The 26,113-nt window shown below is 43.2% G+C and overlaps 1 protein-coding gene across 1 annotated transcript in view; it reads right to left on the bottom strand.

The window, feature by feature from the left end:
- The window catches only part of Atp6v0a1 (ATPase, H+ transporting, lysosomal V0 subunit a1), an 80,538-nt gene that overhangs the window by 9,983 nt on the left and 44,442 nt on the right, over nucleotides 1–26,113 (bottom strand). Inside the window, exons 8-19 of the mRNA XM_013037426.1 lie at nucleotides 25,152–25,234; nucleotides 23,272–23,365; nucleotides 20,371–20,583; nucleotides 18,355–18,505; nucleotides 15,855–15,994; nucleotides 15,204–15,361; nucleotides 14,684–14,774; nucleotides 13,613–13,731; nucleotides 11,843–12,059; nucleotides 11,162–11,269; nucleotides 5,143–5,250; nucleotides 3,221–3,312 (exon numbers count right to left, since the gene is read on the bottom strand). Coding sequence (XP_012892880.1) covers nucleotides 3,221–3,312; nucleotides 5,143–5,250; nucleotides 11,162–11,269; nucleotides 11,843–12,059; nucleotides 13,613–13,731; nucleotides 14,684–14,774; nucleotides 15,204–15,361; nucleotides 15,855–15,994; nucleotides 18,355–18,505; nucleotides 20,371–20,583; nucleotides 23,272–23,365; nucleotides 25,152–25,234 — 1,574 coding nt within the window. The remainder of the gene's footprint in view (nucleotides 1–3,220; nucleotides 3,313–5,142; nucleotides 5,251–11,161; nucleotides 11,270–11,842; nucleotides 12,060–13,612; nucleotides 13,732–14,683; nucleotides 14,775–15,203; nucleotides 15,362–15,854; nucleotides 15,995–18,354; nucleotides 18,506–20,370; nucleotides 20,584–23,271; nucleotides 23,366–25,151; nucleotides 25,235–26,113) is intronic.

Below are 26,113 nucleotides of genomic sequence, written 5' to 3'. Positions count from 1 at the left end.
GCTGTGGCTCAAGTGGTAGAGAGCCTTGAGCTGAAGAGCTGAGGGACAGCACCCAGGCGTAGAGTTCAGGCCCCACGACCGGACCCCCCCCCCCAAAAAAAAAAAAAAAAAAAGGAAAGAAAAAGAAAAGGAAAAGCTGAATGCCAGTGGTAGATGCCTATAATTCTCAGCAGCCTGAGATCAGAGATCAGGGTCTGAAGCCAACCCAGGCAGGAAGGTCAATGAGACTCTCATCTCTAATCACCAAAAAAAAAAAAAAAAAGGTGTGGAACTGTGGTTTAAGTGGTAGAGTATTAGCCTTGAGCAAAAGTGCTCAGGGACAGCGTCTAGGCCTTAAGGTCAAGTACCAGCACTGACAACAAAAACAACAATAATAAAAAATTAAAAAGAAAAAGAAGCTGGATAGTAGTAGCTCACAGCTGTAGTCCTACTCAGGAGGCTAAGTTCCGTAGGATGGCAGTTCAAGGCCACAGTGAGCAGAAAAGTCAGTGTAACTTTATCTCCAAAAACAGTAGGGCTGGAGGCATGGCTCAAAGGATAGAGTGTCAGCTAAGCAAGCAAGAGGTCCTAAGTTCAAACAAGTACTGCGCCTATTTCCCTGTAAAACAAACAACAACAACAAAAACAAAAATAAAACAGGAAAGGAGGAGGGGAGAAATTTTCCTTTTAGGCAGTACCCCTTCTTCATTCCCATCTTTCTGCTTTGCAGTCAGGGCACGTTTTCTCAGGCAAGGTGAGAATTACATGAGAAATCTGGCCTAGCACAATGTAAGTAGCTCTGAGGTGCATGCTCCCATTTCTGCGTTCTCTATCTCACCCATTCATTCTGCACTCTGGCTTCAACCCTCAAAATGGCTCTTCCTAGGAGGAAGCACTGCCCAGTGCTTAAATCTCATAGTCTATGTCTGTCACCACCTAGACACACTTGCTTCCCTTTCATCTTCCTCCCATCTCCCTGGAAATTCCTTATCTCCATCACAGTTCTTCTCTAAGCCTCAAGGTTGCCTAGCGTTCCGGCCACTATGGTCACTTCAGAAGTGACTCCTAAATGGACATCTCCATCTCTGTACTGCTGTGCTGCATCTCCTGGCATACCATGGGTGCCCACCCCTAACAGCACCAAGTGAAACGCAGCAACTGCAAACTGACTTCTGCTCCACGTCTCTTTCCAAGTCTGGGAATCCATCTCATTCTTACCCATAACATTTATCAAAGCCCCGGGTCATTAGCTTTTATTGTGGTAGTGTCTCAAATTGAACCTTCCCTTCCAATTCCCTCTATAAATGCTGTATTTTCCTTTAAGTTGCTCAGTTCTTTCCTGAATCACTTCTGACTACAAGCTGTCCAGACCTCCAGATTGGTTCTCCCCCATTCAACGTACCCTACAACTTCACCACCAGCAGTGCACATGTGCTTAGGTCAGTGTCAGCCCCTGCTCCATGAGTCCCAAAGCTTGTTCCCTAAATGACCCAAAATCTTTTCTTTTTTTTTGTCGGTCGTGGGGCTTGAACTCTGGGCACTATCCCTGCACTCTTCAGCTCAAGGCGAGAGCTCTATCGCTTGAGCTACAGCGCTACTTCCAGTTTTCTAGTGGTTAATTGGAGATAAGAGTCTCACAGACTTTTCTGCCCTTTTCTGCCCGGGCTAGCATTGAACCGTTATTCTCAGATCTCAGCCTCTTGAGTAGCTAGGATTACAGGCGAGAGCCATCAGCACCTGGCTGACCCAAAATCTTATAGCTGGTCCCTGCTAATCTCTATTCTTATCTCTCACCCAGTCCCCCAACCACTGCCTGTTCTAGCCAAACTGAACCCTTGCTCAACACGGTATGGGCCAAGCAACCCAAAGATTCATTTCATTTTTGGAACACTATGGACACTGGTGGGTCTATCTTCTTCTTCTCTCTCTCTCTCCAGAGACGCCTGATTGGCCAAACTGAGCTCAGCACTTGCTCCCTAAGAGAATCCTCTCCAGGTCTCCTCACCCCGGTGTCTGTGAGATGCTTTTTCTGTGCTGTCACAGCATCCTTGGCACACATCTATTGTGTCTGTCACCCTGGCTCTTCCAACACTCTGCCTGGGAAATCCTTAAAGGCAACAACTGTTTGCCTTCTGTTTCTACAGCACTAAACACAGTGAGTGCCTGACACATGGAGGTGAAGGAATGCAAAGATGGATGGGCGAGTGCGTAGATGGGCTGGTGAATGTACTTGGTAAGAAGAGGACAGTGGGGGTGGGAACACTGACTCTTGCTGTGTAGTTACAGATTTCTCAGATACCAGGGACCTGGCTCTGGTCTGCAGCTGGCTGAGTGCCTCCTAGGGAGAGGGAACAATGCCCTATGTGAAACAGTTTTCACAGCCAAGCAAAGTGGGAAAATTCTAGTAGGCTGAACTTTTTTTCCTCCAAAAGAATCTGTTTTGTTTCAAATCGTTAAGTAACTTATCAGTTTTCTAAATTTGCCTGATAAAAATAAAATGTTGGGCTGGGAAGGTGACTCAGTGGTAGAGTGCTTGCCTCGCATGCATGAAGCCCAGGGTTCGATTCCTCAGTACCACCTATATAGAAGAAGCCTGAAGTGGCGCTGTGGCTCAAATGGTAGAGCGCTAGCCTTGAGTAAAAAAAAGCTCAGGGACAGCTCCCAGGCCCTGAGTTCAAGCTCCAGGACTGGCCAAAATAAAATAAAATAAAATAAAATGTTATCTGAGTGCTAGAGGCTCATACCTGTAATCCTAGATACTCAGGAGGTTGAGATCCAGAGGATCAAGGTTCAAAGCCAGGCCAGAAAAGTCCTCAAGACTCCATCTCCAAAACAGCCAGCAAAAAGCAGGGCTGGATGCATGGTTCAAGGGGTAGAGTGCCAGCTCAGCAAGCTAGCTGAATAGCTCTAGGCTAAGTTCAAACTCCATTACCAGTTATGACTACTGAGGAAGCCAAGGGACACTGAATCCATGAGCAGGCTGGATAGCCAGAGGCTGGAAGGCTGAATTTAGCCCATCTTATTTGGATGCCCAACCCCTAGGGATATGGCTACAAATGAGGACACTGGTACTAGATGGCTGGCTGAACCATTCTGATAATGACTACAGAATTGTGTGCTCAATGAAAAAGGTATTTTCACAGCAGTATTGTTGGAGGTGGTAGTACTGGGAGAGGACTGGGCTCCTCCCCAACATGGAACACTGCCTCCCCAACCCCCCCCCCATGCAAGGCAGGTCAGCCAGCGACTGCACAGACGAGCGGTCCAGGAACAAAGGATGTCCTTGATGCCAGCAAAGGAGCCTCTCCAGACTTCATGAAGAGCACATACTGCCTGTTTTTACACAGAACAGCAAAGGGTTGTTTTTTTTTCCCCATTCCATCCCTCTGCCCTTTAGGACCAGGAGAGCCAGGAAAGGGATAGGTAGAGTTCATAATTCTAGGTATTTTAGAGAGAACTTTTTGGGGAAAGACGCAAACAGTGCAGCGAGGCCTTTTAAAAACTCAATTCAAAAACGTGTGTTGCTAAATGAAGTACTGCTTAGTACTTTAGACATAGCCTAAACAATTCAAATTTCTTTCCATTCTGTTATTCTCCACATGTGCCTGTTGTATGAACTCTTTCCATTCCGACTGATTGCTTTTCCCAGGATGCACCTGAGAGGCAAAATCTCCTTTGGACAGCTGTCTACTTCTCACCTAGGTCACATGGAGGCAGAACTGACTCTAAGCAAGGGTATACGGTCTCAAGCTGAAGCATCAGCAAGCTGATGAGGGCAGCAGGAAGAGGCTGACTGCATATCAGACAGGGAGGAAAGGTAAGCTTTGCTCATAAGCACTCAGAGGAGCAGGGCAGAGATAGCTACCACAGGAGAGGAAGGTGGAGGCCCATGGGACTTAACCCTGAGAGGAGTCATTTCAAGAATGCCAGTGCAGACATTACTTGCAACTCCTTCAAAGCCACTCTCAGAGGTATTAGATCAGCAAAATCAATGACACAAAGACAGAGATGACCAGCATGAGATGCAGTTAATGGAGATGAGCTTTGTCAGAACACAGGCTCACAAACTGGTTAGAAATGGCCAGTGAGATGCACGATGCACAGGGTCATGTATGTGTGGCCCCAGGGTGTGGCAGGGACAGCAGAGTGATCACAAGGATGGGAAAAGAGAAGCCCCAGATAAACATGAAGGCTTTGGTCTTACCACTTCATCCTCGGTAGGCTTGAAAACACAAATTGACACTTAAGTGGGAAGCCACGCCACAAACAAGGTCACAAGTTATAAGCACATACCTCGGGAAGGATTGGAAATATTAAATGGGGCTAATATGTCAGAAGCAGGCCTTGTTAGCACACACAGGGATTTAGAGGATTAAGTCACATATTTTTAAAAAGTATCCTGATATCTGGCATTAAAAAAAAAAAATCAGAGTCAAAGTAGGCAGATAGACTTAACAGCCCAAGCTGGATCCTCCATCTCATTTCTATCCTATTTATTTTAAAAAGAATATGATGAGTGGATGAGATTTAATAGTTAAGTTTGGAGGCTTTGTGCTATGAGTAGCTGGGCAAGGAGAGTGGACTCAATAATTAGAGATGGAGGTAATGACTTAAAGAAAGACTAGCCTAACCTGATGTTTCCACTCTCCCTATAAAAAGAAGGCGAGTAACTACAACAGGAAAAAAAGCAAAAAAAAAAAAAAAAAAAAGCTCCAACAAAATATCTGCAATAAGAACATACCAGAGAGGTAGGCCTTAAAAAGTATCAGTGATTACAGCTGGTAAGCAGTCTAAGTAGAATAATTCTCAGAAGGATCAAGGGATGAAGAAGCTATCCTAAGCTCTCTGTGCTTCTGGTAACAAAAGCTGGGACACTAGGTGCTGCCTGGGCCAAGGAGAGCAGTTAGTAACTAAGGTCACATGCAAAGTACTTCAGGCAACAGGAAAATCAAGAAGAGCAGAGCAAAGCTGCTTCAGGCTCCTTGGGCTACACCTGGAGCTTAAGAGTGAGGCCAGCTGTAGTGCCCTAAGTGGTCCAGAAGGTGACCAACTATTATTATTTTTTTTTTTTTTAAGGAGAAGACTGAAGTGAGCCTCTGAGGAAAACAAGACTAGGCTGACCCGACCGAGCTGGAAGAAGATGCCCACACCGCTGGATCTTACCTCTTCCGCGTCCTCTGAATGGGTGGAGAGCTGGTCATGCTGAATTATCTCAGCATCCTCCTCTGTTGGTCCGTTGCCCACCCTGATCCCACCAAAGTTGAGAGTTCCCTACACAGATGAACAGAAAGAGTAGAATTTGCCTGGGCTTTAAAGTGACATTCTGTGAGGTGGGGAAGGGTGATGGTTAGTACATACAAACCTCAGAAAGGCATACATCCTAACAACAAAAGCAAAATTCACTGAACAGTTGTGGTGAAGGCAACTGCTCCCATCCCAACCCTGCCCCAGCCCCCACAGGTGTAACCAGCATTTATCACTTCATCTGGCTTCACCAAGATGCACCAGGCTCACCCTGATCAAAAACTGAATATGAAGACTCTCCTAACAAGTGCAGCTCATCCATAAAGCTTGCCAGTGGCCATGTTTTACTGCAAATGAAGATTAGACTTTCTAAGAGGGAGGGTAATCAAATGACAAGGCGAGTTTATCTGGTAAGTTTCAACAGAAGCTCAAGAATTCCAGCAACCTCTCTCAAATATGCACTGGGTTTCTTACTAAGATAAAGGACTCCCTAAGTCAAGAAAGACAACTCCCTCCACCCCCCCCACAACTTTATGTACAATCATTTGTTGCTAGAGAATGTATGATGTTCAAACTACTCCTCTAGGTTGGGAATGTGGCTTAGCGGTAGAGTGCTTGCCTAGCATGAATGAAGCCTTGGGTTCCATTCCTCACACCATATACACAGAAAAAGCTGGAAGTGGCGCTGTGGCTCAAGTGGTAGAGTGCTAGCCTTGAGCAAAAGAAGCTCAGGGACAGTGCCCAGGCCCTGAATTCAAACCCCAGGACTGGCACCAAAAAATAAATAAATAAAAAGTATTCCTCTATAGGCATATGGGCAGATGCTGACTTGGTGTTTGCTCTTCAGTCTTCAGCAGGATCTCTATACACAGAATTTTCAAGTCAACTAGATTTACAAAAACTTGGGTTGGGCTGGGAAGGTGGCTCAGTGGTAGAGTGCTTGCCTTGCATGCAAGAGGCCCTGGGTTCGATTCCTCAGCACCACATAAGCGCAAAGAAAAAAAGCTAGAAGTGGCGTTATGGCTCAAGTGGTAGAGCACTAGCCTTGAGCTGAAGAGCTAAGGGACAGTGCCCAGGCCCGGAGTTCAGGCCCCACAACCGGACCCAAAAAAACAAAAACAAAAACAAAAAAACACTTGGGTTTAGTTCAGCACTGGCAGCTCACAAGCGTAATCCTAGGTACTCAAGAGGCTGAGATTCTGCCTGGTATCCTTGGCAGAAAAGTCTGTGAGACTCTATCTCCAAAAATAACCAACCAAAATTTAGGCTGGAGCCAGGCTCTGGTGGCTCACACCTGTAATCCTTCTACTCAGGAGGATGAGATCTGAGGATTATGGTTCAAAGTCAGCCAGGGCAGGAAACTCTGTGAGACTCATCTCCAAATAACCACCAGAAAACGGGAAGTGATGCTATGGCTCAAGTGGTAGAGCACTCACTTTGAGCTGAAGAGCTGAAGGACAGCTCTCAGGCCCAGAGTTCAAACCCCATGACCAACAGAAAGAAAGAAAGAAAGAAAGAAAGAAAGAAAGAAAGAAAGAAAGAAAAGAAAGAAAGAGAGAGAGAGAGAGAGAGGGAAAGAAGGAAGGAAGGAAAGAAAGAAAGAAAGAAAGAAAGAAAGAAAGAAAGAAAGAAAGAAAGAAAGAAAGAAAGAAAGAAAAGAAAGCAAACCAGGTAATCCTGAGGCCCTAACTTCAAGCTCCCATACCAGACCTCTTTCTCACAAAATGCCGCCCCCCCAAAAAATTAAATAAACAAAACTCTTGGGGTTCATTGATGTAAAAGTCCTCTGGTTACAAAATCCAGGATGAATTGGGTTAAAATAGCAGCAAAGTAAAAAGGTGTTTGGAGCTGGCTGCCAGTAGCTCACACCTGTAGTCCTAGCTATTTAGGAGGCTGAAATCTGAGCATTACAGTTTGAAGCCAGCCCAGGAAGGAAAAGTCTATAACTCTAATCTCCAATTAACCACCAAAAAGCTGGAACTGAAGCTGTGGCTCAAATGGTAGAGGTGCTAGCCTTGGGCAAACATGCTTAGGGACAATGCCCAGGTCCTGAGTTCTAGCCCCAGGATTAGAACAATAAATAACTAAATAAATAATAGGAGTTGGCTGCTCTTCACACTTCAGATAGCTTCTGTCTAGGGACAATGTAGAGAGCTGTCTGGATGGCAGCACCCAAAGTATGAAAGCAGGTTTGACCAGAATCCTATAGTCCTCCTCTCCAGCTTCACTTTTTAGGTGCCCTGCTTACCGCAGCTCACTGCCCGCTCAGACCCCTAGCATTTGCAGCAGTGGTCCTTACATGCTGTCCAGAGAACCAGCTCCATTAGAATCACCTTGGAAGCTACTCTTTAGATTCTCAAATACTATTTTTAGAAATATTTTAGGTCTTGGGTGGACATAGGAAATTTTTATTTAAAAACTACTATCTTAGCCAGGTGCTGGTGGTTCATGCATGCCTGTAATCCTAGCTACTCAGGAGGCTGAGATCTGAGGATCATGGTTCAAAGCCAGTCTGGGCAGGAAAGTCCATAAGACTCTTATCTCCAATTAACTACCAGAAAACCAGAAGTGGTGCTGTGGTTCAAGTAGTAGAATGCTTGCCTTGTGCTGAAGAGCTCAGGGACAGTGCCCAGGCCCAGAGTTCAAACCCCATGACTGACCAAAAAAAAAAGAGAAGAAAACTACTATTTGGGGCTGGGAATGTGGCTTAGTGGTAGAGTGCTTGCATGCAGGAAGCCCTGGGTTCCATTCCTCAGTACCATATCCACAGAAAAAGCAGGAAGTAGTACTGTGGTTCAAATGGTAGAGTGCTAGCCTTGAGCAAAAAGAAGCTCAAGGACAGTGCTCAGGCTCTGAGTTCAAGCCCCAGGATTGGCAAAAAATAAAAAATTACTATCTTTACAAGTGTAAAGTGTACAATCACAGTAAAGGCCATATCAAAATGTAAAACACATGCATCCTTGAGATTCAATAATGGTACTGCTGGAAAGCTTTAACAAAGTATGTATGGACAAGGATTAATTATGTATCATAGTTTCTAATAGCAAATAACTGGGAAAAACCAACACATCCATCAATGACAAGAGTGCTCCCATAATTTTGGTAATCCAAGAGACTATTCTACAGGTTACTATAAAAGTGAGTACCACTATGAAACACCCTCTAAGATAAACTAAAGTTCTAAAAAAAAAAAAAACTAAAAAAAATCAAGGGGTATACAAGTCTAAAGTGCAGTTCAAACCCCAATTCTACTAAAAGTGTTATAGTCCAAAACACAATTCCATACATCTCTCTCCTTCTACACACACACACACACACACAGATGATAGACAGATACAAAGTTCCTCATTGTTAACAATGCTTTAGAGGAGAACATAGCAGGGATGAAGGTTTCTTTGTGGTTAGTACTATAAGCACCCTCTAGCCAAGTGTACCTATTGCATTATTTAATGTCAGTAGGAAATTTTCTGAGTGAGAATTAATATGAATCATAAGCTTCTTGTATTTCTTCCACTTATTTAATACTCTTAAGAATTTAATACTCTTAAGGAACAAATTAAGTTTACCAGGTGATTCAGATGTTTGGTCAGATTTTGGAAGTACTATAGTTTGAATACTTCCAGGTCAGGCACAAATGACATCTGACCACTCCCAAAAGAAGGACTTCAAGTGGCGTTGTGGCTCAAGTGGTAGAGCACTCACCTTGAGCTGAAGAGCTGAGGGACAGCGACCAGGCCTAGAGTTCAAGCCCCACAACCAACATAAATAAATAAATAAATAGAAGGACTTCAAGTATAACAAGAATTTCTTCTTCAAAAGAAGTCCACAAAAGGACTTCAAGTGTAGCAAGAACATCTTCTTGTCCCAAGAGGACAAGCTAAAGGAATATGATGGTTTGCAAACTGGGGATATTAACTCAGTCTGTCACAGAAGAAGTACTAGACTTCAAAGCAGCAAGACCATCTCAGAAGCACCTTCTGATGCTGAGACTGGCAAAAAGACCAGTATGAGGGAAGACCATCAGCCACAGGTATTGTGTGCTTTTATTTTTTATTCATAGGGAAGGAGAAAGTAAGTCCCTGCTGGAAAATAGTTTGAAGCAGCAAAATTGAAATTCCTGCTGATCTTCCCCCCCACCCGAAAAAAAAAAAAAAAGAAAAAAGAAAAATCATCCTTTTTCTAGTAGGATGGCTAAGTAATTTTCCAAGTTTAAAATGATCAGGAGCCCATAATGGAAAAAAGCGGTTATCCATGTAAACATTTCATTTTCCTTAAAGGAGTATGTGCTACCAGAGCATGGAAGTACATAGGTAATCACTAATAGTGAGATTTTACAAATCCAGAATGAATTAGGCTGATATTAGTATAATATTATGGTTAAAAGATACCTTTCAGAGCAAATACTGAAATGTGTTGAAGTTGAAAGTGCTGTTACTGAATCACAAGATAGTATCAGAAGGAGGGAAGATGAAGACAGAACATGAACTTGGTTATTACACCAGATGTATAGCATGCACAAGACACATGGGAGAGAGATTTCAATGAAACAGCTGAAGATGTGAGGGCTTCGGAGTCTTACAATAAAGGGAACAAGTATACACTCTCATTCTAGAAGGATAAGTCAATGCTAAAAAGGACCAATGTCCAAGCATCTCTCACGCAGAATTCTAAAGTACAGGGAAATCAACTCAAGAATCACAGAGATGTTCTAGCCTCCGTGCTGAGAAATCTCCAGTTCATAGTCACAGAATGCAGACACAAAAGTGGATGAATCCAAGAGCTGCCACTTTACAGTAAGATGATAGGACTCAGAGAGGTACAACATGCACTGTGCTCTCATGTATAGGACTATGCTTACATATCTGAACAGAAACTTTAGATCAATGTAAAGACGATACCAGAATCTACTCTTAAGAGGTGGAAAGCTCTTCTGTCAGTGTTTCAATGAGTTACAAGGACACACTTCCTGAGGGCACATGTGTGCCATGCTCTCAATAGCATTAAAAAAGAATTCTGCTGCACTGTTTGCCACCTCTTTAAACACAATGTTTGGGGTGATGGATTTAATGCACTCACTGTTGCAGCCGCTGCTGCCTCTAGTCCCTGTTGGCTCGGGGTTGGGCTGACTGGGGCCTCCACAGGTTGCCCTTCCTGATAGTGAATGGAAGAAAAGAAAGGAGAAGAAAACAAAAGAGGGAGGGAGGGAAAGGGGGAGACGAATGGAGGGTACGTGGAAGGATGAAGATGGTCAGAAAAGGGAGAAGGACGGTCTTGTAACTCAGCTGCTTTCCAATAGCAGGAATAATCTTACAGTCACATGAATATCATGCAACAAGGTCTTTGGGGCTTCCCCAGGCGTGCAGTAAATAAGCATTATTGGATAGCCAGAAATTACACAATATTGAACACTGGCCAACATATGCACACATACATTAGTAAATACTTGTATGTACGCTGTTGCTTAAAAGGAAAAAAAAAATCAGTGTGCTTTAAACCAAACCTTTTTCCCGGATGTTTGCTCAGTGAAAGTATCATGGTCTCATTTTAAAAGAAAATGTCCCAGCATCAGTCCTGTGGTTGCCCAGGCAGACCACATGAGTTGTTTCATCGTGTGCAGCTCTTCTAGCCTTGCTTTGGCTGATGCTGCATATAACAGGACTGGATTCTTCTGAGCACAGTATGAGTAAATCATGACCACAAAAGATAGCAGACACATGGTTTATTCTCTCCACCCCAGCCACTCAAAGGCTGAATCCAGATGTTTGAGCAACAAATATGTATTTCTCTACTTCCGCAGGCCCAGTGATCATGCTGGGATACAAAGTAAATGCATTTTAAGAATATACAGATGTTTGAAAATTAATTATATACTTTGGGGAACTGCTTTGATCTTAAAAAAAAAAAAAACCTAGTAATGCCAGTGTAGGAATATACTCACCAAATGCTTCCTCCTCAGATACTGATGACGAAGGATCAGTGGCTTACACAACAGCATCCAAGGTACACATAGTAGGGCCACCACTACCAGGAAACACTGAATTCCTTTCTGCAAAGTTAAGAATAAGGCACATCACATGTAAGTCCATCAATCAATATGCAACACAATTTTCCCCCAATGTTTCCTTATCTATTTATGAATACGACTATCTGGTTTCTCAAAAATGATCAACAGATACTATAAGTCCCAGAATTGTCCCATAGATGGTAATTCTAAACTACATCCTTTCTGAACACAGAAATTATAGTGAATTCTCCAAAGCCAAAGGAGGATGGTCTGAACTTAGATCTGGATACATAGGCTGAAAACCAAACACTATAGAAAAGGAGTCTTCATCTAACTTTTTGTTTATTTATTTATTTTTGGGTCCAGTCATGGGGCCTGAACTCTGGGCCTGGGCGCTGTCCCTCAGCTCTTCAGCTCAAGGCTAGCGCTCTACCACTTGAGCCACAGCGCCACTTACGTTTTTTTTCTTTTTGCTTATGTGGTGCTGAGGAATCGAACCCAGGGCCTCATGCATGCAAGGCAAGCACTCTACCACTGAGCCACCGTCCCAGCCCTTCATCTAACTTTTTGACCTAGGGTAACTATCTATGACAGCTCTCCTTTAAGTTGACATACCTGTCCAGAATACAGCATTGGAAAACCTGATTCCGGGTAGGAAAAGAGGAACATGTTTATGAAATGGATCAGAAGGCTTGGTGCATTCTCAGATGAATGAGCATCATAGGCTGTCCACTTGTAAAAAATAAGGATAACCAAGTAGCCAAACAAAGAGGACATGAAGATTATTTCAGGGATGAATCCAAGGTAGATGTTCAGGGGCTTCTTGAAATAGCTAAAAGAGAAAAGAGAAAGAAAACGTAAGAATAAACAGACCCAGGGCCACCTCGTCATTGAGGGGAACAGAATGCTCACAAGAGTTCTCCTACAAGGGGCTGGGAAGGTGGCTCAATGGTAGAGCCAACAAAAACAAGAGAAAGAATTCACTCAGTTTGACAAAATTGCTGAGGATTTTTTAAAAAATATTTTTATTACAACTGTAAATCGTTAAAGGACATACATAAAAAACTCTCAGGGCCTGAGCACTGTCCCTGAGCTTCTTTTACTAAGGTTAGTGCTCTACCACTTGAGACAAAGCACCACTTCTGGCTTTTTTGGTTTATATGGTACTGAGGAATGGAACCCAAGGCTTCACGCATGCTAAGCAAGCACTCTACCACTATGCTACATTCCCAGGCCTATCCCTGAGTTTTTGTGCTCAAGGCTAATGCTCTACCATTTGAGCAGCAGCTCCACTTTTGGCTTTTAGTTAATGGAAGATAAGAGTCTAGGTGCTGATAGAGCTAATCCTAGCTACTCAGGAAGCTGAGATCTGAAGATCGAGGTTCAAAGCCAGCCCTAGCAAGAAAGTACATGAAGTTATTATCTGCAATCAACCTCCAGAAAACCAGAAGTAGCACAGTAGCTTAAAGTGATAAAGTGCTAGCCTTCCTTAGGGACAGTTCCCAGGGCCCAAGGTCAATCCTTAGGACTACTACTACCACTACCAATCAAAGAATCTCATGGTCTTTCCTGACCAGGCTGGCTTCAAATCTGGATCATCAGATCTCAGCCATCTGAGTAGCAGGGATTATAGACATAAGCCACTGGTCCTCATTTAAGACCATGAGATTTGTTGTTGTTGGTGGTGGTTATGGGGCTAGAACTTTGGGCTTGGGTGCTGTCCCTCAGCTCTTCAGCTCAAGGCTAGCACTCTACCACTTGAGCCACAGTGCCATTTCTGGTTTTCTGGTGGTTTATTGGAGAGAAGAGTCTTACAGCCTTTCCTGCCCGGGCTGACTTTGAACTGCAATCCTCAGATCTCAGCCTCCTGAGTAGCTAGGATTACAGGCGTGAGCCACCAGCAACTGGCAGCCATGAGAGAGAGAGAGAGAGAGAGAGAGAGAGTGTGTGTGTGTGTGTGTGTGTGTACAGGCGTGAGCCACCAGCAACTGGCAGCCATGAGAGAGAGAGAGAGAGAGAGAGAGAGAGAGAGTGTGTGTGTGTGTGTGTGTTTCGGCCATGGTGCTTGAACTCTGGGCCTAGGAGCTGTCCCTCAGCTCTTCAGCTTAAGGTGAGCATGCTACCACGTTAGCCACAGAGCCACTTCTGGTTTTCTAGTGGTTAATTGGAGAGAAGAGTCTCACAGCCTTTCTTGGCCAGGCTGACTTTGAACCGTGATCCTCAGATCTCAGCTTCCTGAGTAGCTAGGATTACAGGCATGAATTACCAGTAACCTTCACCATGAGATTTTTTTTTTATAAATCACTTCTACAATACAGAATCAGGTTCTGAATTACTAATCCCTCCCCAAAGATGTTTTACAATGATAAGAACAGAATAACTCACATATGGTTGAAAAGGCTCAAGCTGACTCCAAACATCATATGGACAATACCAAGAATAACAGACATTTTCATCTTAAAGGAGTTGAGGAAGGTCAGTTTGTTGGTTGCAATGTTCCAGATCTATAACCAAGAAAACAAAAGGTACCAAAGAATTCTTGAATAGAAAAATATTATTCATGTATTTAAGAAAAGACTTTTCTTAAGCTGAGCTCTGAGATCTGAGGATCTTGGTTCAAAGCTAGCCTGAGCAGGAACATCCATGAGACTCTTATTTCAAATTAACCAACAGAAAACCAGAAGTGATGCTGTGACTCAGGTGGCAGAGCGCTAGCCTTGATCTAAAGAGCTGAGGGACAGCGTCCAGGCCCAGAGTTCAAGCCCCATGACCGACAAAAAAAAAAAAAAGAAAAGAAAAGACCTTTTTTGAAAAAAGAAAACCTGATTAATAACTATCACAATCACATCCTTTTACACCAGCAAAGAGGAACTCTTAAAAGAAGACAAAGAAATATGATATATTACATAAGCCAGGTGCTGGTGGTTCATGCCTGTAATCCTCAGGAGACTGAGATCTGAAGATCATGGGTCAAAGACAGCCCAGGCAGGAAAGTCTGTGAAGCTTTTTTTTTTTTAAAGTACTTCATTGGAGATAAGTGTCTCTCAGATTTTTCTGCCTGAGCTGGCTTTGAGCCATGATCCTCAGAGATCTAAGCCTCTAAGTAGCTGGGATTGTAGGCAACCAATGTCTAGCTCAACTAAAACATTTAGAAAAATCAAATTAAGTAGAAATCAATGAAGAACTGGAAGTCTTGAAATTCATTTTTACCACAGTTGATATTACTAGCCATCTCAGAAATAAACAATGTGGGAAAAAATACACACACACATACATACACATACACACAGCTCTCCAAGGTACTTAGGTTTCTATAGTCTGATAAACTGAACAAATACATCCAAGTTTTAAAAAAAATATGTCAACTAAAAACCAAATAACTCTTCACTTTAATTCTCTTTTCAGGGCTATATTAAAAACCTTGGAGATAGCACACAGAAAAAGAAGTACTCTTACCGGATCGATGCCAAATGGGTATGGTCCACCAAAAACTCCTCGGACAGTTGGATTCAACTGGAGAACAGGATTTCCCCGAAGTGTGTCCTCCCTACCGTGAAAAGTCACACTTACTTCTGATTAAGAGAGGAAGCCACTGGCGTGGAAAAACCCATCCCCCTAAAAACTACAAACATCTATCCTATCTCTTCAATAAGATGAAGGGACTAAGTCAAAGATGAGGATTCAGACACAAGGAAAAATTAACCAAATATCCACAACTAAATTGGGAATTTGGAGAATCTATACTTAGTATACAGATAAATAAATGCAGTTAATTTATCGTCCTAATTCTGTGATAGTTGCTGAACACATAACAAAGCACTTCAGATTAAAGCATACCTAAGAGGTGACACTGCATTCTTCTGAAACAGGGACAATACCAAGTATTTCCTAAGGGGGTGGTTAGTTTACCACCTGTCTTACAAATAAGAGCTGGATATAAAAAGAATTAGTTTTGACTTTTAGTTTTGCAACTTACGTCCAATTATATATAGTGAACATCGGCCGTACACTCCAAGATGACCCAAAGATATTAAGAGATTTGGAAAAACAGTCGTTGTAGATGAGGCCAGTGTAGATGGAGAATATGCCCATCAACAGAATGATATATCGACCACTGAACACAGTACTAAACATCTGGGAAGCAGAAGAAAGAAGTGACGGAAAAATGTACTATTTCAGCTAATGTTTTTGGGTGTAATATTTTACCCAATCCAATTCAGAAAGCTTGAACTGAAGTCCAAACTACAATGCTAAGAGGAATTTACCATGTGGCCTCTTCAGTGTTCAAATGAGCTTCTCTATTTCCTTCTAATAAATTCATGGGGGGCTGGGAAGGTGGCTCAGTGGTAGAGCGCATCCCTTGCATGCCAGAGGCCCTGGGTTCGATTCCTCAGCACCACATAAGCAAAAAGAAAAAAGCCGGAAGTGGCGCTGTGGCTCAAGTGGTAGAGCACTAGCCTTGAGCTGAAGAGCTGAGGGACAGCACCCAGGCCCAGAGTTCAGGCTCCATTACCGGACCCCCAAACAAACAAACAAATAATAAATTCATGGATTTCTAGATCATTAATTTTATAATGAATACTTAAGAAACAACTTTTCAATCTAATACAGATGTAACAAACATTACCTCATTTTCGTTCTTTTGGGAGAGGATCCGGCTCTCCCTTAACACCATCCACACAGCAAAAAGGGTCATCAAAATGCCATGGCCAAAGTCTCCAAACATCACAGCAAAGAGAAAGGGGAAAGTGATGATGGTATATGGAGCTACAAAGAACCAAAGAAAGAAAAACATAAATTACATAAAAGCACAACAATGTCCCAAATACCACATTTTTCTCTGTATTCTAAGATCAATGGGGATAGCTTATTCCTCAGCTGGCAAACAGATGAACTCTCAGGAAAAATCTTTCATGGCAGGATCTATGCACCCTTGCAAAGCAGCTAACAGGAAATGAAGGTAACATGGTTTACTCTCTAGTTCCCTTCTAACCCTTTTGACACAGCTTCTGGGACGACCAGCTCACTCCACCTGTGCAACAGCCATGTATGAACTAAATAAAGCTACCAAGTAATGGAGAAAGCCTAGAATTGTGACGGCTCCAACTAAAGATGGATGCTAGTTCTTGACAACAATTAATTTTTTCAAAAGAGGAGAGACCTGATATACTAAAAGTGGCTAATAATAACTGTTTTCTCTATATAACCTTAGAATAGGGAAGCCAGGAGGAAGTCTAAAATATATCTTGGAATATTTTTCTTAAGCCAGGCACTGGTGGCTCCCACTGGCTACTCAGGAGGCTCAGATCTGAGGATCAAGGTTCAAAGCCAGCCTGGGTAAGAAAATCTGTGAGACTTTTATCCCCAATAAACTACTCAGAAAAAGCCAGAAGTGGCACTATAGCTCAAGGGTGGAGTGCTCCCCTTGAACAAAAGGAAGGAAGGGAGGGAGGGAGGGAGGGAGTCAGAGACAGTATACAGGCCCAGAGTTCAAGCCCCAGGACTGGCCAAAAAAATTTCCTTAAAACAATTACTATAAATGATTTTCTAGAGAAGGCTAGGTATTTTATGGCTGAGAAAGACTTCAGAAAGCTGGGTGCTGGTTGCTCACGCCTGTAATCCTAACTACTCAGGAGGCTGAGATCTGAGGATTGTCGTTCAAAGCAAGCCCAGGCAGGAACATCCATGAGACACTTTTTTTTTTTTTGGTCTTTTTGGTTGGTCATGGGGCCTGAACTCTTGGCATGGGCACTGTCCCTGAGCTCTTCGGCTCAAGGCTAGCACTCTACCACTTGAGCCACAGTGCCACTTCTGGCTTTTTCTGATTATGTGGTGGTGAGGAATTGAACCCAGGACCTCATGAATGCAAGGCAAGCGCTCTACCACTGAGCCACCTTCCCAGTCCCATGAGACTCTTATCTCCAATCAACCACAAGAAAACTGATAGTGGCGCTGTGGCTCAAGTGGTAGAGTACTGACCTTGAGATGAAGAGCTCAGGGACAGTGTCCAGGCCCAAAGTTCAAGACCCATGACCAACAAAAAACAAAAACTAAATATGAGCATGAGTTCAAGTTCCAGTATAGGCACACATACATACAAAAGAATACAGGAAGCCAGGCACCGATGGCTCATACTTGTAATCCTAGCTACTAGAAAGGCTGAGATCTGAGGATGACAGTTCAAAGCCAGCCTGGGCAGAAAAGTCCATAAGACTCTTTTATTTTTATTTATTTATTTATTTTTTGCCGGTCGTGGGGCTTGAACTCTGGGCCTGGGCACTGACCCTGTGCTCTTCAGCTCAAGGCGAGCACTCTACCGCTTAAGCCACAGCGCCACTTCCAGTTTTCGAGCAGTTTATTGGAAGTAAGAGTCTCACGGACTTTCTTGCCCGGGCTGGCTTTGAACCTCGATCCTCAGATCTCAGCCTCCTGAGTAGCTAGGATTACAGGTGTGAGCCACCAGCGCCTGGCTTCCATAAGTCTCTTATCTCCAATAAACTACCAGAAAACTGGAAGTGGCACTGTAGCTCAAGTGGTAGAGCACTAGCCTTGAGCTGAAGAGCTGAGGGGCAGTGCCCAGGCCCAGAATTCAAATTCCATGACCAACACCTCCCCACCCCATCCCCCCAAAAAACAATATAGGAAAAGGAATTGTGTTTTGTGGTTTTGTTTTTTTTTTGATTGGTTGCAAGTCTTGAACCGCCTTGGACGCTGTTCCTAAGCTTTTTCGTTCAAGGCTAGTGCTATACCACTTGAGCCACAGCGCCACTTCTATTTTTCTGGTGGTTAATTGGAGATAAGAGTCTCATGAATTTTACTGCCTTGGCTGGTTTTGAATCACAATCCTCAGATCTCAGCCTCCTGAGAACCACTAGTGCCCAGCTAGGAAAGAGAATTTTAAGTGTTCCTAAGGCTTCATGACCCAGAGAATTCAATCCAGTGAGTTCTTAAAGCAGTAGATAAACTTATTATTCATGTCAAATTGACACTTGTCCCACAGGAATTACATGTGAACTGAGGACTTGACATCATCTTTAGCTTAAAGCTAGTTGATCAATGGATAGAAGAGTGAGGTATTAAAAGAATCAAATGAGAACTTCAGGAGGAAAAAGGTTCAGTGTTTTTACCTGGATTTATTTCTCGGTAAGTCCCAATTCCATAAGCATCTACTATGTTCTGAAAGCCATATGTGAACTTGTTGGTTTTATTATAGGTTGGGGGAGTCTGATTTGTCTGCATCCTGTTCAGTATGGAGGGTACAGTGGAACCACTGTGTTCCTGAAAAACATCAGCATACACATCAAGATTAGGTTGTCCTCCTCCTTGTGGCAGTGGTTACTCAGATGGATATATGTATTAAAATTCAAATTGTACACATAAAATGTGCTTTGTTTTTTTGTATAAATTATCTGCATAAAACCAACAAAAGGTTATCTTGTTTAGTCTTTGGGGACACTTGGAGTTAAGTATACAATTTCAATTAAGTCCTGAGAACATCCTTACCAGAAAAAAAAAAAAAACTTTAAGACAGAACACTAGTGTGTATCTCTAGTCCCAGCAAAATGTGGAACCAAAACTCAAAATATGGAACTGCTTCTTCCACAAGCATCACTCTCCTCTCACGGAGAAAACAAAGCATATGCTCAGTTTCTCCTCACCACTTGCTCTTCACGCCTTGATCCATGCAGTCTGGCTGCTCATTCAAACTGACTGTCTTCTCTCCCATACACAGCTGACACTGGAATTCTTCCTCTTCTTGCTCTTTATTCTTTAGGAGTTCTTTTCTGCTCACTAGCCATTCTTTTGCTGTCTTTGCTGGCTGGAAGTATGATTCAAGTGCCTGATTAGACTGGGAAGGTGGCTCAGTGGTAGAGTGCTTGTCTTGCATGCATGAGGCCCTGGGTTCGATTCCTCAGCACCACATAAGCAGAAGAAGCCGGAAGTGGGGCTGAGGCTCAAGTGGTAGAGCACGTGCCTTGAGCTGAAGAGCTGAGGGAAAGCACCCAGGCCCAGTTCAGGTCCCACAACCAACCAAAAAAAAACAAAATCAAGTGCCTGATTAGCAAGGGTGAATCCTGAGTTCAAGCCCCTCACACACACACACACACACACACACACACACAATCAAGCTGGGTGCTGGCAACTCACACCTATAATCCTAGCTACTCAGGAGGCTGAGATCTGAGGATCATGGTTCAAAGCCAGTCCACAAAAGAAAGTCTTAAAGACTCTTGTTTCCAATTAACAACCAGAAAACTGAAGTGTCACTGTGTCTCAAAGTGGTAGAGCACTAGCCTTGAGCAAAAAAGAGCTCAGGAACAGCACCCAGGCCCAGAATTCAAGCCCCATGACTGATTCCCTCACCCCCACAAAAAAATTCATTCACAATTAGGTTCTAAACAACCATATGCAATCTTAGTTCCTACTTTCAACAAAACCTTTAAAATTCTTGTTCTTGTCCCCCACACACTACCGTACCATTCTTCTGCTTTTTGTCCATATTGGTTTCTTTTCACCACTGCTGATAAATATCTTATTCATTCTGATGGTTTCATCAGAAAAGCTATACCTCTCTCCACATACATTCTACTCTTAGTGTCAACCTATCCTAATAAACTGATACTTGAGGAGGCACATTTGTATTTCTCTGAATCCTTCCAGGCCTAGAGAGCAATTGCTCTAATGAACTACAGAAGTAGTCAAGAGGAAACTGATATTCAGTTATGAGCCATGCTAAGAATCACGGGCATATGACCAAATCATTTCACCTGGTTGGTACTGTAGGACATTCTGTTTACATATAAACTATAGGATACAAGAATTATAATATTAAAAACTCTAAAAGTAAACTGGGCACTGGTGGCTTCGAAGGCTGAGACCTGAGGATCAGGGTTCAAAGCCATGAGACTCTTACCTCCAATTAACAACTAGAAAACCAGAAGTGGATCTGTGGTGCAAAGTGGTAGAGTGTTAGCCTTGAACAAACAAGCTCAGGGATAGAGCCCACATCCTGAATTCAAGCCCTATGACCAATCAAAAAAATAAAAATAAAAATAACTCTAAAAGGCAAGATGTCATAAAATGGAATTGATCAGAACCTCTCTTCCTGGTGTAAGCTTCACTGGTTAGCTTTGGAGACTCACCGTGCCCCTTCTGAGTGCAAACTGGATGGAGTCAAGATCAGTGACAGGACACCAGACTTCTGCAATCAGGCACTTCTGAGTCACATCTATGTTGCATAGGTTCAGGGTGTGGTAGATAGCCTTCATCTTCCGCACCTTGATGAACCAGACTCGAATATTCTTAGCAGCTGCCTGCAGAACCCTCTGGCGGTGATCTTCTGTTTGATTCAGAACCTTTGGAGAAAGGAACATATCTCAGAATAGGAATGGCAAAGAGGCATAGCTTTTTTAAAAAGTTACCAAAGAACTACCTTATTCTTTCTCTGGCTGGATTTTTGGATTCTTGGTCAAATTGCAAAAAATATTAGTTCTATACTAATGTACATTTTCATTTAGCTTCCAGCTGAAAAGACACCTGAGAAAACAGGTTTTAGCTTTCTCTTTATTCACCCACCAACCCAAAGCACAACAAATGTAGTTTCCTAGCTTTCACTTGGATGGCTAAAGAGCAGTACTTTCCACATAGAAGCCTGAACCTGAAGAGGTGGGTAGCACAGGTCCACAAGCTTATAAGTAGACAGTCCCACACTTAAGAATGGCAAGCAGCAGAATGCCCTGCATGTGAGCCAGCAGCACCAGAAGAGTAAAGTACTAATCACCTGACATGCCTGGAATGCGATCTGGGAGACATTATGACAATGAGGATTACTCACAGCTCCAAATGAATTTGGACTGCCACATACAACTGCCATCACAGATAAGGCTTTACTCCCTAGGTAGGCCTTTTTTGTTTTTTGTTTTTGCTGCTAATCCTGGTGCTTGAACTCAGGTGTCCCTGTGCTTTTTCTTTTCTTTAAGTGTATTTTATTAAACAGGGAACTGGTGGCTCATGCCTGCAGTCCTACCTGCTCAGGAGGCAGAGATCTGAGGATCATGGTTCAAAGCCAGTCTGGGCAGAAAGGTCCCCATGAGGCACTAATCTCCAATTAACCACTCAAAAACTGGAAGTGGCGTTGTGGCTCAAGTGGTAGAGGACTAGCCTTAAGCACAGAAAGCCTCAGGGACAGCACCCAAGCCCTGAGTTCAAGCCCCACAACCACCACCAACAACAACATATATTTTATTGTTATTGATGTACAGCGGGGTTATAGTTATATAAGTCATCCCTGAGCTTTTTTGCTCAAGATTAATGCAATACCACTTGCGCCACAGCTCAACTTCTGACTTTTTTGGTAGTTAACTGGAGATAAGAATCTTATGGGCTTTCCTGCCCAAACTGGCTTTGAATTGCTATCCTCCTGAATCAGCTTCCTGAATAGCAGAAGCCACAAAAACAAAACAACAACAACCAAAAAAAAAAAATCTTTGATGATCATAGTGTGCATAATACACACTGTGACTTGGTCAAAATCTAATTCAGTCTCAATGGATTTTAGAATTATACCAAGGCTCTTTGCCTGGACTGTGTAGTTACAAAATCAATATGGCTAGGTGCCTGTGGCTCATGCATATAATCTTAGCTACTTAGGAGGCTGAGACCCGAGGATCACGGTTCAAAGCCAGTCAGGGCAGGAAAGTGTGTGAGACTCTTATCTCCAATTAACCACCAAAAAGCCAAAAGTGGAGCACCAGCCTTGAGCACAAAAGCTCAAGGATAGAACCCAAGCCCTGAGTTCAAGCCCCAGGACCAGCACCAAAAAAGAAAAGATAAAAAGGTGACCAGATGGTCTGGGAATATGGCTTAGTGGTAGAGTGCTTGCCTAGCATGCATGAAGTCCTGGGTTCAATTCCTCAGTACCACATAAACAGAAAAAGCCGGAAGTGGCACTGTGGCGCAAGTAGTGGTAGCCTTGAGCTAAAGAAGCTTAGGGACAGTTCCTAGGCCCTGAGTTCAAGCCCAGGACTAGAAAACAAAAAACAAACAAAAAAATGTGACCAGAAACACACCATGCTATAACAGAAGCTGCCCTGGGAGAAGAATATGTGTATAAGGGTAAGACTGACTTCTGTATTCTTTTTTTCTTAGCTAAACATACTCATCCCTGCTGCCCACCTCCACTACCAGTACTGAGTTTTGAACTCAGGGCTTTGAACTTACTAGGCAGGTGTTCTACCACTGAGCCATGACACCAGCCCTTCCCTTTTTTTGTTATAAAAAAATATTGGACTTACTGGGTATTAGTGGTTCATGCATAGAAGAACTCTTAGTTCCAATTAACCACCAAAAGGCCCAAAATGGAGTTTTGGCTCAAATGGCAGAGTGCCTGCCAGCCTTGGAGCTAACAAAGCTACGGGGCAGTGCCTAGGCCCTGAGTTCAAGCCCAATACCATCACACACACACACACACACACACACACACACACACACATACATGCGCACTCTCGTAATCCCAGACTCATAAACTAGAGAGGATTTAAATCCTGATGCCTATAGCATTCCTGCCTTGAGGATAATATATATATATTTTGCCAATCCTGGGGCTTGAACTCAGGGTCTGGGTGCTGTCCCTGAGCTTCTTTTGCTCAAAGCTAGCACTCTACCACTAGAGCCACAGTGCCACTTCCAGCTATTTCTGTTTATGTGGTACTCAAGAATCAAACCCAGGGCTTTATGCATGCTAGACAAGCACTCTACCACTAGGCCACATTCCCAGCCTCAACTAACACTATTATTAACAGTCATTCCTTGAGATATGCTCAGATCCCAGGCAGACTTATACATGGGTACAACCCCCCTTCCTATCCCTTTTTTTTTTCCCTTCCTTCCTCTCTCTTCCCTCCTCTCTCCTCTCTTCCTCTCTTCATTTCTTAATGTATCCTCAACTTCTGCAGGTGCCTAACAAACTCAGTGATTTAGGAAAGACAAAAGACCTCTACTGTAGTAGTTCACAAAAACAAAAATCCCTCTGGCCCTTGGTGTACCATTTGGAGATCATCAATCCTGGTATTGACTCCGGAAGCCATCTCTTTCCTTTCTTGTGGTGTCTCAGGACAGGGATAGAGTGAGGCTCGGAACCTAAAATGTATGGGTATTGCCTTAGGAACAGTGAAGTTTTTTTTTAACATATTCAATTCAAGCAATCTCAAAAAGGAATTCTAAATTACTAGCACCACAAACAGGATTAAGTAAGGCTAATGCATTAACCAGCACTAATTATGTGATGAGGCTTGCAGACAGGGTAATAACAACATTTGAACTATTTTGAAATTCTCATAGCTATGTAATTCTCTTGAGATATTAAAAAATAGTAAGAAAATTTATTGCAAATTTCTAGGGGAAAAAATCCATGTAAAAAACTCTGTCAATATGGTAGAATTTCAGAAGAGCTATGGCTTAATGCACATATGTAAATCCACTGTCCTAGATAAAGAAAACTGGTGTTTTTTGTTGTTGGTCCTGGGTATTGAACTCTGGGCCTCTGTGCTGTCCTCCAGCTCTTTAGACCAAGGGCTAGCACTCTACCACATGATCCACAACAACGCCACTTCCAGTTTTCTGGTTTTCTCCAGTAAAAACACTGGAGATAAAAGTCTCAAGAACTTTCCCTTTGAACCTTGATCCTCAGATCTCAGCTTCCTGAGTAGCAAGGATTACAGGCTTGAGCCATTGGCATCCCACTAAGAAAACTGGTTTTGATGACACTAAAATAAACAAACAAAACACTAGGAATTATTTCTTTTTCTAATGGTTTAAAATAGACCTAACAGGAAGTGGCACTGTAGCTCAAATGGTAGAGAGCTTGCCTTGAGCTGAAGAGCTGAAGGACAGCTGAGTTCAAGCTCCACGACCGCCAAAAAAAACCACAATAAAATAGACCTAACATTAGTAACCAACATATTTACTAGGCACCAGTGGTTGACTCCTACTGGGCAGAAATATCCATGCAACTCCATCTCTAGCCACTGCAATAAAAGCTGGACTGGAGCTCAAATGGTATAACACTAGCCATGAGCAAAAAACATGAGCAAAAGCTGAGCAGTGGTAGGAACACCTACAATCCTGGCTACTTAGGAGGCTGAATTCTGAGAGTTGAGGTTCAAAGCCAGCCCAGGCAGACAAGTGCAAGAGATTCTTATATTCAGATTACCTGTAAAAAGCAATAAATAGAACTGGTGACTCACACCTGTAATCCTAGTACGAAGGAGGCTGAGATCTAAGGATCATAGTTTGAAGCCAGCAGGAAAGTCCATGAGAGTCTTATCTCCAATTAACCACCAAAAAGCTGAGAAGTAGAGCTGTGGCTCTATTGGTGGAATGGCTTGAGCAAAAAGCTAAGCAACAGCACCACAGCTCTGAGTTAAAATTCCAACATCAGCACCAAAAATAACCCAATACATGAAAGTAAATGTGGTTCAGGGCTGGGAAGGTAGCTCAGCGGTAGAGTGCATGCCTTGCAAGCATGAGGTTCTGGGTTTGATTCCTCAGCACCACATAAACAGAAAAGGCCGGAAGTGGCGCTGTGGCTCCAGTGGTAGAGCACTAGCCTTGAGCTGAAGAGCTGAGGAACAGTGCCCAGACCCAGAGTTCAGGCCCCATGACCGGCAAAACAAAAACAAACAAAAAAAAGAAATGTGGTTCAAGTGGTACAGTATCAGTCAGTCATAAGTGAAAAAGGAGACAGAATGCTGACAAGAGTTCATAATTCAAGCCCTAATACTGGCACATGTACACACAAAATAAATGATATATTCACCATGTCAAAATTGGCTCAATAGGATATGCACTTCACTATTCTGAATCCTAAACCTCATTAGTCAAGCAATAGGCTGTGCCCTCTTAGGTAAAAGCAGGTGCTTCTTACCCTTCACAGATTTTCTTGACTCTGTTTTTCAGCTGATCACCTTGGAAGAAAATGATAAACACAGACTTGTGCACGTAGTCACCCTAGGGCCAGAAACAAACACAAGAGTTCAGATTTCTAGAACGGGATGAAAATCTCTTTAACATCTAACTTTCTGAGTGATCAGGAACAACAGGAATTCTTTAAGGATATGGCCTCCTTAACTTTAGCCACTATCAGTACGTGTGTGTGTGTGTGTGTGTGTGTGTTAAGGATATGGCCTCCTTAACTTTTGTGTGTGTGTGTTAAGGATATGGCCTCCTTAACTTTAGCCACTATCAGTACGTGTGTGTGTGTGTGTGTGTGTGTGTGTGTGTTAGAGAGAGAGAGAGAGAGAGAGCACCAGTCCTGGGTTTGACCACAGGGCCTGGGTGCTGTCTCTGAGCTTTTGTGCTCAAGGACAGTGTTCTATCAGTTGAGCCAAACCTCCATTTCCAGCTTTTTTATTTTTGGTTAATTGGAGATAAGAGTATCACAAACTTTCCTGCTTGGGCTGGCTTTGAACCATGATCCTCAGATCTTAGCCTCCTGAATAGCTAAGTCAATGGTGACCAACTGTACTCCATTTCTTTTTCTTTTTTTTTTGGTCGTGAGCCTAAACTCTGGGCCTGGGCGCTGTCCCTCAGCTCTTCAGCTCAAGGCTAGCGCTCTGCCACTTGAGCTACAGCGCCACTTCCGGCTTTTTGCTTATGTGGTGCTGAGGAATCGAACCCAGAGCCTCATGTATGCAAGGCAAGCGCTCTACCACTGAGCCACCTTCCCAGCCCCTGTACTCCATTTCTTAAGCTTTATTACAAGAATATCTACATGGGGGCTGAGAAGTTGGCTCAGTGGTAGAGTGCTTGCCTTGCATGCCTGAGGCCCTGGGTTCGATTCCTCAGCACCACATAAGCAAAAAGAAAAAAGCCGGAAGTGGTGCTGTG

This window comes from Dipodomys ordii, unplaced genomic scaffold (assembly GCF_000151885.1).
Source record: "Dipodomys ordii isolate 6190 unplaced genomic scaffold, Dord_2.0 Scaffold7, whole genome shotgun sequence".
Taxonomy (NCBI): Eukaryota; Metazoa; Chordata; class Mammalia; order Rodentia; family Heteromyidae; genus Dipodomys; species Dipodomys ordii.
This window is presented reverse-complemented; position numbering and strand designations above follow the sequence as displayed.